At 41.3% G+C, this 10429-nt stretch overlaps 2 protein-coding genes across 8 annotated transcripts; one reads left to right on the forward strand and one right to left on the reverse strand.

The window, feature by feature from the left end:
• The first annotated feature begins 297 nt into the window (after nt 1–297).
• Nucleotides 298–3953, forward strand: rbm12ba (RNA binding motif protein 12Ba). 5 transcript variants are annotated; one of them, XM_028425799.1, is made up of 3 exons: nt 957–1307; nt 1942–1946; nt 2017–3953. In XM_028425799.1, the coding sequence occupies exon 3, from the start codon at nt 2051–2053 to the stop codon at nt 3776–3778; it is 1728 nt and encodes a 575-aa protein (XP_028281600.1). In that variant the 5' UTR covers nt 957–1307; nt 1942–1946; nt 2017–2050; the 3' UTR covers nt 3779–3953. The 5 variants fall into 5 exon arrangements, with proteins under 5 accessions (XP_028281599.1, XP_028281600.1, XP_028281598.1 ...); XM_028425798.1 differs by lacking the exons at nt 957–1307; nt 1942–1946 and adding an exon at nt 298–372 and having other exon boundaries at nt 2026–3953; XM_028425797.1 differs by lacking the exon at nt 1942–1946 and having other exon boundaries at nt 958–1306; nt 2026–3953.
• LOC114448681 (uncharacterized) lies at nt 3950–10187 on the reverse strand. 3 transcript variants are annotated; one of them, XM_028425804.1, is made up of 13 exons: nt 10113–10182; nt 9747–9862; nt 9458–9542; nt 8053–8083; nt 6815–6892; nt 6572–6711; nt 6077–6202; nt 5845–5890; nt 5641–5727; nt 5164–5555; nt 4980–5084; nt 4763–4859; nt 3950–4622 (listed from the first exon to the last, which is right to left on the reverse strand). In XM_028425804.1, the coding sequence occupies exons 3-13, from the start codon at nt 9527–9529 to the stop codon at nt 4582–4584; spliced, it is 1215 nt and encodes a 404-aa protein (XP_028281605.1). In that variant the 5' UTR covers nt 9530–9542; nt 9747–9862; nt 10113–10182; the 3' UTR covers nt 3950–4581. The 3 variants fall into 3 exon arrangements, with proteins under 3 accessions (XP_028281605.1, XP_028281603.1, XP_028281606.1); XM_028425802.1 differs by lacking the exon at nt 9747–9862 and having other exon boundaries at nt 10113–10187; XM_028425805.1 differs by lacking the exon at nt 8053–8083.
• Between the last annotated feature and the right edge of the window lie 242 nt (nt 10188–10429).

A 10429-nucleotide genomic window follows, 5' to 3' on the forward strand; every position in this document is an offset into this window, starting at 1 on the left:
AGATAGGAAAACATTACAACAGCGAAGTCTCCTCTAGCAGATATTGGAAAGAAATCCACTCCACCGATAACCCGCGGTACGGACATATTCCAGTCACAGGTTAATTTGCACAGACACATTTTTTTTAACTTGGAATAATCACTGATGTGACCCCCCCCCCCCCCACCCCCCCCCCCCCCCCCCCACACACACACACACACACACCATTTTTTGTCACTGCAACTATTGAGTCATGGGGGGACTTTTGCCAGGAAATGTAAGCAAACTGCAGATGCTGATGCAAACTATGTGCAATAATTTCCGGCCACACTATGATATTGATATTTTGGGTAGCGATGAAGAGTTGAAGAATCACACCTTTATTGCCATTAAGTAAGTACAATTTTAAAATCTAAAGAACAAATTGAAACAACAAGAATATAAAGCCAGATGATTTTTTATCACTAGGTAGTAGAAAGTTAATAGTTTTCAGTGTGATTAGTTTTGGGTCTTCATGGATCTTCAGTGGTTCTTGTTGCTGAACAGTTTGATTTATTTATTTTCGGCAGAGGAACGGCCAGAAGAGGTACCCTCAAACTAAATTCTGCAGACTGAGGACAGGGACATAGAGCTAACGCTGACTGATAACTTGTGATTCATAAGATGTGATTTACTTTATCATTCTGATGACCACTAAAAGGTGGAATAGACTGAAATCACTTTTTTAATGATTTCTTTATTGACAAAGAGAAACGGAAAATGTTTTATTACACTTTGCCGGGCAGCCCCCTCACCACCACCCCTCTCTCTGGTCTTTTGAAAAAAACACATAGAACAAAAATTACACCTTTTTTAAAACCTCACGCTGCCTCTATGGACCTCATACCACACCTGAAGAATTTTTTTTAGGTTATCAATAGCTTAAAATTAAAGAAGAAGAATTAAAGAATTAAACAATTCAGAAATAATGTGACATGTCCCATTATTGCACAAGTGAAATACGTGTGAAATGGTGCTTTTAGTTCCTACTTGGACTAAATCAGGACGTTTGGAAAGTACCGGGTGTCATCTGTTAGTAATCAGGGAGAGGGGTGTGACAGATGCGTGAAAAGGAGGGAACACAACAATACAGAGTGGGACTAGTTTGGGATACTGAGTATTCACGACAAGAGGATTTCATTGTTGCGCCATAAGAAAGCCATAAAATCTGCTGAGACCTTCACTTCCTCCACTGTTTAGCAGGAGAAGAGGGACTCTGTCTGATAAAGAATGCGGGGTTGGCAGAATCGCAGCTAACGGACTTATTTCAGTATTTCACCGTGGACAGGCGAGTCATTAAAATCCCGTTTTCTTTTACGAAATAGTTTCTTCTGATCTGTTGTGTAATGACGGATTTACTAGGCTAACTATGCGTGATTATCTACAGCCTAGGATGTGATGATTTATGTAATTTATTGCTAAGAGATTGTGGAGTTTTTCAGCGTTATATTTGCATATGCATTAGGCAGAAAAAAAGAGTTGTGAAACAAGACGCATCTGACTTACTTCCTCAAGGAAGTAAGTCATATTTCATTTGCAACACAGAGCCATGCTGAAAACAGAAATGGAAAAGTACTATCATCATTATCATTAAGTAGTCTACTAAGCTACTGGAAGGACAACAAGAAAGAGACACTGCATGTAAGATCAGGTGTGCACCGTGAAGAGAGCTTTAACTGACGCGATGTGGGCTGGTAGTCGCGTCCGCTCTCTGCTGGGAAACTATTTGGCTCGTCGACACAGCTTACACTCCACCCCGGTAGGTGGCAGTAAAGCGTCTGGTCCATGTTTTCTGAGCCAATGACGGCACAGGGAGGGAAAGTAGCGCACACTGTTGCTGAGCGTGGGCGACAAACATGCAGCACGTTGTCGTGGTGGGTATTTGTGCCCATTTCTTAGGGAAAGAAAACTTGTTGGTCCACGTTTTACTGCGTTTTTTCCCTTCAGAGCTCCTGTATGAGTTTTTCAGTGCTAACAGGCTGTTGTCTTTGTCTCCACAATTTTCAGAAACCACCTGGCCTGGTTTGGGAAAATGACCATAATCCTGCGATTGCAAGGCCTGAACGTGAAGGCAGGCCCTGAAGATATAAGGACATTCTTTGACTCTCTGCACATACCTGACGGTGGAGTGTACATAGTGGGTGGGAGTCTCAGAGAAGCCTTTATTGCTTTTAAAACTGAGAGAGATGCTCAGCTTGCCATGAGGTACAATGGAAGTTTCCTCAAAGGGTCTCGGGTGACTCTGCACATAAGCAGCATGGCAGAGCTGGAGCACAAGTTAAAGTCACTTTTAGAGCAGAAGCCTTCAAAGCTTGTTGCAAAGAAGCCAAGGCATCGTCCAGAGGCTATTGTCACGTCTTTGAATGTGCCTTCTAATGCCAACGCTGCAAATCTTTCACCATCTGCTGCAATGCCACCTGATCCAGAAACTGCAAACCTGCCACATGTGAATGCACAGCATGTTTATCCAGACACCGCAAATGTGCAGACTTCACTTACACAATCTTTGGATTCTGGCTCTGCCTTTCTTCTTGGGATGTATACTATCCTTCAAGGTCTTCAGTCATCCAATCAAACACAGAGTAACAATGCAGTGCCCACAGCTGTTGTCCCTGAAGCTGACAGCAGAGCTGTTGCACCTGATGAAAACAGGACACCAGGACAAACTTTAATTTCGAATCCAGGCTATGTCAGACTTTTTGGTCTTTCAGCCTCAGCTACAAAAAAAGACATCTGCTGGTTTTTCCAAGGACTGGATGTACAGGAAGCCATAGTAAATGTGAAGTTGGGGGATAGACCTTGCTGCCTTGTAAAATTTGCAAACAATCAAGATGCCAGTGATGCTCTTCGTTTCAATCAACGGTCACTAGGCCCCATCTGTGTGGAGGTGCGTCAGGCGACTAAGAAAATGTGGGCAGCTGCACTGAAAGACTGTGAAATGGCTGGTGTTGAGGATAAGGAGAGACAGAACCTTCTCACAAAAAGTGTAAACCTCAGGCAAAAACCTATTAATCCCCTGCACTTGAAGAGGCAATCCGTCCCTCCGTTTCCATCTAAAACACCAAAAAAGCCAAGACCTTATCTGGACTTAAACACTCCTGTATCACGAACTGAAGAGTATATTGTGATGGTTACCAATCTACCCACAAACATCACCAAGACAGAAATAAAAGATTTTTTTGGATGTCCAAACATTTCACACAAAAATGTACTTCATCTCCTGGACATGGAAAGGAACAGAACAGACACAGCTTTTCTTATTTTTGATCGGAATGAGGATTACAACTATGCAATGAATCTCACCGGCTGCCATGTGGGCTCTGATGCCATTGAAGTCTCATCAATCAGTAAGGAGGAGATGTGGAAAAAGATGGCTGAGAGCAAGCTCAAATATTTTCAGAGTATGGATAGAAAAAAGAAACCAAACCAAAGAACAAAAGTTGAGACATTGGTTGTTCCATCAAGTTCAAATCGGCACCCAGCAGCACAGACGTGTTTGTTTGTTAGAAACATGCCTGCAGATGTGGATAAAAGCCAGATAAAAAGTCTTTTCTCCACATATGAAGTGAGGAAGGATAACATTACCTTGCTGTGTGACAGTGATGGCAATGGTATTGGTGAAGCTGTGGTTCAGTTTAAGTCAGAAAAGCTTGCAGCATTGGCTGAGAGGATCCATGGCACCAGCTTCCTTGGGGCCAAAGTTCTTCTTACTCGGATAAATGTGAAGCAGATGGAGGACCTTCTAGCAAGAAATGTCTGAGGAGGTCAGATGTTGCTGTTTGATAGAAAGCATGGCCTAAGATCTCAGATTGGTCTTTATTTCTTATCAAATGTACTGCTTCTTGTTCTGCTTAACTGCATGACCTAAACCATATTTTGTAATCATTGTAAAATTCTCTGCATGTCTAGTTTACAATAAATGTAATTTAAAAGAGTTTCATGCTTAGTTTATTAACTCCCAGTTCCCGTGTGGTGCTCTTATTGGAACAGGCTCCACCTTGAAGCTGTGGCATTTACATGCCCAGAGATATAAAAGAAAGAACTGAGCTACAGAACAAAGACAGATCATAACCATATATGAAGTTTTGCATGATAAATTTAGCCATTGAAACATGGGGGTCAATGGCGAGAGGCTTTGAAGTGAAATGCTATTTTCAGCATTCAGCCGCGGAGGTTGCTGCTTACTACAAAATATTTGTAATAATTTGAAACTGATTGTACCAAGAGGCATGTAAAGTGTCTCAAAAACATTCCGACTAAGCAGCAACACATGACTTGAACAAGAAAATGCTCCACATTTCCTCTTTTAATCTGGAAAATAAACCGTCATCATACACTGAACTGATCAGCTGGAGCTGTTGAAAACATGCAAAGTAAAACTTTCCGTTAGAAATTTTCCCTATATCGGATTAAGAATGAGAAACATTAAAGAAAAAAACTACTCGGTAGCTACAGAAAAAAAACATAAAAACCATAAATGTGAGTTTCTTTAAACTCCAAAGCAGATGCAAACCACTTATCCGGGGTTGATCCACACAAAAAGATTTAGGCATCTTTTGATTGTCAGTTGTAATATCTGGGACCATCGGAGTATCTGGACGGACCTGTAGAACGAACGAAGGCCATAAACATGCTTCACTCACATATTAAATATGTTCTTCCGAATATCTTTTCCATTTTACATTATAGCTATAAATGACTAAATCACATGGACTATTTTGAGAGGAAATAAGGTGCTTTTTACCAGAGGGATTACTTGAGTATCGGTCACTATTGCTGGGCAATCTGGAAAATGAAGAGAAGTTTGTGGAGCTCATTGGCAAGTTGTTCGGCTCAGAATCCTGAAGAGAAAATGGAGAAATCAGATACATTATTTTAATCAGTGTATCTGATTTTGACATACAACCATTACAGTTAAATTTTAAGTGACATGAGTAATATTTGGTGGATTGAAAAACTACCTCTGATACACTCCTTAGTCTGTACTCCATCAGGACATCTGTTAGTTTCTGTGTCACCTTCAGCACAAGCTGTGCATCATGCTCATTCTCTATCCGAAAGGTATCCTATTAAACACATTTAGAAATATTAACTGTGTGACAAAGTAAAATTCATTAAACGTTTTCTTTATAGAATGAAACCTACCAGGTATGTGAGGAGTGTATTAGTAAGGCTGCCACTTTCCGGAGCTGCTCCCATTAATCCCGGCCTGTCCACAGGGTTGTCCATTGGTCTGTTCATTGAGCTATTCCCCATCTGGTTGCCCCGGAACCCATCATGATACATATTATTTGGATTTTGCTCATGCAGTCCACTCCTGAAGGCATCTCCCTCAACACCTGGACAAAAACTGTTTCCATCTACACCTGGACGATGACTGTCTGGGAAAGGCCTCCGATCCAAAACAGAGTCAGGAAAATCCAGCCTGCCCAAGTAGCCCCCAAAGCCCTCTCTAAATTCATCCATTGGATACTCAGAAGGATGGCCACCATGAGGGAGATACTCCCCTGGAAAGCCTGGCTCAGAGAACCTGGGACCTGTGAGAGTTAAATTATTTTGACATTTCCCTTAGTATTCTGCAATTCATAAGAAAACAAAGGCATACACAGAGACAAGTCTTACCAAAGGATGGTCCCTGTGGTCCCATCTCTCCAGCAGGAGAAGGCCCGAATTTAGCAGGAGAAGGCCCGAATTTAGGAACAGCTGATCCTGCATGAATCAAAGAGCAAGACTGACAACTTAGAAAAGCTAAGAATGGGAAATCATTTATTCCTGTTGTTGTATGCCAGTTTTAGTGGTTTTAAAGAAGACAAACAAAGCACTCACGGAGTCCTTTGAAAGCAGGCACTTCACAGGGCTCCTTTAGGACCACCTAAAAGCCACAAGAGAAACATTGCTAATGCCATGCAATACTGTAGATCCTACCAAACCACTACATAGACTCTTAATGACTAGAGCTGTTAGCTGGACCTCTGTAACTGTGTTTTACATATTTACTAAGCAAATGCAAAATCCCCCAACACACTAAGGCTTTTGTAGTTATAAGTTTGGTGTTCACCTTGATTTGTCCTCTTCCTGCCATCTTCTCTATTTCAGCAGCAGCCTCTTTAATTGACCTTCTGATAGCAGGATCTTTGACAGCATTTTCCTCTTCCCAGATAACCTTCTCATGATGGGCTTTTTTCTGTGTAAAAGGCAGAGAACTATTCAGTGAAATTCAATGTTAATGAGAGAATGAGACGATATAAGCCAAAAAAGAAGACACAGATAATATCAGTGGTCACTTAACTACAATGTATTAGAGGTGCCCAAAGGAGCTAAAATCAAATCAAATTGACTACTCTACTCCTATGCCACCACCTCAATTAAGCATTGTCAATTAACCACAGAAATTCTGAAGGTTACATAAAGATGGAGGTTAAATAGACCTATTTTAAAACAACAGTAAACAAATATAAGTCAACATTTGTGATCGAAAATGAGTTACTGAAGACAGAAGGACTGCCTAGGTATCAACCCTTTTGAGGCAGACTAGGAAACCAGTAGCACTCACCATGTATCTGAAGCTGTGTTTCCAACCTTTTGTGTGCTCAATCACATCATGCTGCAACCCAGACATGGCACAGAGTTTGCACTGATAGTGTGGTTGGACAGATTTGCTGGGGCTGCGGTACTCCCACACATACTGAAGGCCTGCACACATGTGATCATTGGTTATCTTTTTTTTGTATATGACTTTGAAGAGTTTAAGTAAATGTTAATAGGATGTGTATGGGAACTGCCATCCTGTATTTACCGATTACAGGCTCTGTGATCCCCTTTAACTGTTTGCTGAGGGATGGCATGGTATGAAAGGAAGCCCCTTTGGTGAACACTGGGAAAACAGAAAAATGGTCAGCACAAAGTAAAAGCTTAATGACAACAAGGTTTATCTCCAGTCACTGTCATCTTAGCCACAGTAAGAACACTGAAGTTAGGAACGCATAAAACTTTCATAAATTACAGAGTTTGACAAACAATAGAATTTCATTCTTTCAGTTGATTCTATACTGATCAACTATAAGGCACCCAAACTAATAACAGGTGCCTGCACCAGAAGTTCTCCGCTAACCGGAAGGCAGCAGGAAACATCTGCCTTAGAGCGCTTGAACAAGCACCAGAACATCCCTGCATGAAATAATGTTCCGGTTGGCATGTTTGATTTTAAAAATAGCCCATTTCATACATGCAGTACATTCTGGACATTGCCTAGTGACAGGTATGTGGCTGTATATGTGAACACAAATGTTCCACTCAGTCACACTGGACATTGGCTGGCATTTAGCCTGCCAGCTCTATAGTACAACATCCAATTGAGCTGATGTGCAAATACAGCAGACAAAAGTCTGAATGACTCCGAATGAGAAAGTGCATGCTGACAACGTTGTTGCAGTCATACACGGTTGCTTCGTTATTAGTTCTGCTGCCCTATACATTTGCTTTCCACTCTTGATGATATTGCTGATACATTCATGTACATGTACATGATACAAAAAATCCTTGTTATCACAGAATCCTCCTCAGGTCTGCTGGTGCCAACTGAATATTTCTGTATATCTGGCACAGACAGCCTCCAGCTATAGTGTTTGGATTCTGAATCTCCAGTCTTTGACCAGAACACGTGTCATAATGACTTCATTATTTATGCCAGTGTCATGCAAATAAAATGAGACACTGCTTTCTGCAATTGAACAAATTACAACAGCACAGCACAAAAAGTGCAGCAAAACATAATGACTCTAATTGTATATGAGATATGTTGTAAACAAATTTGGCAAAAACTGTTTTCTAAATATGAGTGTAGATTGCAAAATTATTTTTTACAGTGATTGCCAAAGACCAAAACTTGATGACACCGCAACCGCACCCCCATAACTGAGGGTGTGAGTCTGACCAAGTGGTCACAACAGGCCACCACCCATGAAGAAGCAAGGAAAGTAAAGTCACCAGCTTCCTCTCAGGACTGGAAGTGGCACCACGTGTTAAAGAACTTACCTATATCATCAGAATGCTGGAACTGCCTTCTCTGTCAACAAAGAATAAATCCACGAAAAGGAGAGAGACACACACAGGAATTAGTGACATGATGACATTTTGAGGAGGACTGATATCCTCATCCATGTCTGTCACAGCACATATGCCACAGAGCCATTATTTCTGCATTTACTATCACCCCTGCATCAAGCAGAGGCAGCCACAGAAATAGTGATGAAACTGAGCAAGAATAAAAGAACAGTTCCAAATGCAAACTTGAATGTTGGGGCAATGTTTTGATCATACATGATACATTTGATTTCACAAATCTGTGATTTTAACTCTTTGGTGGATTCCATTTCTTTTATATAATGGTTAAAAAACCCAAGTCCATCCCACTTTACTTACTTCATAAACTCACTCTGGAGCCAAACAATGACCTCACATGTCGGACCCAGCCCACTGAATGAGGGCTTTCATAATGAGAATGCAATGGCCTCAATACAGAGGCAGACACCAAGCCCACCTGTAGGAGGGGTGCTGTCTCCTGCCCCTTACCGGGCAGATATAAACCAGAGAACAATGTATCAGTTGGTTTCATTGCTCTCTGAGAGCTGCCTCCATTGGGTTATTCCTTCATGAATATGCTGTCCTGAAGACTTTTTCACAGTCATCCACAGTTGATTTTTTTACATGAGGGCGACCTCAGTTCTGCTTCTTAAATGGCTTCCTTAAGCAGATATTAGGGAAGTCAATAGCTTAGAGGACTAGACAAATAATCAAAGAATCTAGGGTTACTGTATGTAACCAGTTTTATTGTACAGACTTCACCCTCCATCGCTGTTGCTGGGGTATGGGTGAAGCTGAATACAGTCAATGCCTCTGTGCACTCCCTTGAGTGGGAATCTCTTTAGTTACACCCAGATGATTCAGAGACGGAGGAAGAGCCAGGAATGAAAGGAGGTGAGTCAAGGGACTCACCTCAAGGTCATGCTCCTGGCCAGTTGAATCCAGTCTCCCCAAGCCATCATCCACTCCATAGAGCAGCACCAGAGACCTAGCCAGTCAGTGCTCCTTTGCTAATAGCATATGAGCAGTTGGCATGGCAGGAACAGCCACCGTAGTGTGATCAGGGCTGACGCATGTCGCACAGTGCGACTGGCTGTTGAACTATATGAAGCATTTGTTCCAGCAGGCTGGCCAGAGCCATAAGCTGCAGGAATGCAGGTGTACCGTAAAACAACTGTGGATGTAACTGAGGGTACAGAGTGCGAAAGGAAGTCTTCAGACTGGCAAGAGTGGAGGGTGAACCCAATAGAAACTGCTTTTATAAGGCAAATGACCATGAATTTGATGAGCTCTGAGCTTTTAATACTATGGATGTAGTTACAGTTTGTGAACTACCACAGCAGTACCATACACATACCTTTAGATGTTTCTTTTGAAATGGTGTCCCATTTCTTGGTGGCAGCATGTTTGGTGAAGCCTGAGTCTCCATTCTCGCAGCTTCTCTACAATAAGACAAAGGAAACTCTGTAAAAGACCAAGACCAAGCAAGAGCTGAGCAAGTAGCATGAAATAAGTAGAATTAAAAACTCCACTTTTAACACACACAGAATAAGAAAAGAAAAGAAAAGAAAAGAAAAGAAAAAAGAAAGAAAGAAAGAAAGAAAGAAAGAAAGCGCTGGTAAACAACGATTAAGAGGTTTCAATACGTTTGCACAGCTGGGTGTTTTTTATCCAGTCAGCCGATAAGATGCTAACTTTGTTGCGACAGGGAAACAGCTAAGCAACGAGTCGTATACTTCTGATCTCAGTAGTCTTGAGGGGTCTGTGGAAATATACAACGCATAATGTTTTTAAAGAAGTTATAGTCTTCTCTACACAAGATAATAGTTGATAGTTAATAGTTAATAATAAAATTACTAAATTCCTCGCTAAAACACGAAGGCAAAGGCCCAGCCAAGCCTTAATTAAACTAAAACAGGCGTTTTTATTTTTTTTTCTTCCAAAATTACGTTGAATGTAATAAACATATAAGCACGTCACATATAAAAGCTTTTCACTATTCTTAATTTTACCCGAGAGAATGAAATGAACTGTCCGGACTCCTCCGCGCAGGGTCGAGTTGCTGGCTCGCCGAAAGCTACCGTAGCTGATATAGCAGTCTCATACTTTGCCCGTTTGAAAAAGACATATATTTTACATAATATTATACTTGCACTTTAGAGCAAAACGACACTAATTTTCGTAATAAAACAACTTAACCGCAACTCAGATTTAAACGTTTTTTGTGGATATTACAAATTAGTAATTTCGTATGTGTAAGGCACTTGTACGGCCAGCTATGTTAAGTGCGCTGAGTTTATACACCAGAGTTTGCCGTAAGAATCAAAAT

This window comes from Parambassis ranga, chromosome 16 (assembly GCF_900634625.1).
Source record: "Parambassis ranga chromosome 16, fParRan2.1, whole genome shotgun sequence".
Taxonomy (NCBI): Eukaryota; Metazoa; Chordata; class Actinopteri; family Ambassidae; genus Parambassis; species Parambassis ranga.

Excerpts from the sequence above, each read along its gene's own strand:
- rbm12ba (XM_028425798.1), top strand. The coding sequence starts at position 2,051 with ATGACCATAATCCTGCGATTGCAAGGCCTGAACGTGAAGGCAGGCCCT.
- LOC114448681 (XM_028425802.1), bottom strand. The coding sequence starts at position 9,529 with ATGGAGACTCAGGCTTCACCAAACATGCTGCCACCAAGAAATGGGACA. Across the intron at positions 5,891-6,076 it reads CAGGAAGAGGACAAATCAAG|GTGGTCCTAAAGGAGCCCTG; the intron begins GTGAACACCAAA and ends TGTGGCTTTTAG. Across the intron at positions 4,860-4,979 it reads GACTAAGGAGTGTATCAGAG|GATTCTGAGCCGAACAACTT; the intron begins GTAGTTTTTCAA and ends TTTTCTCTTCAG.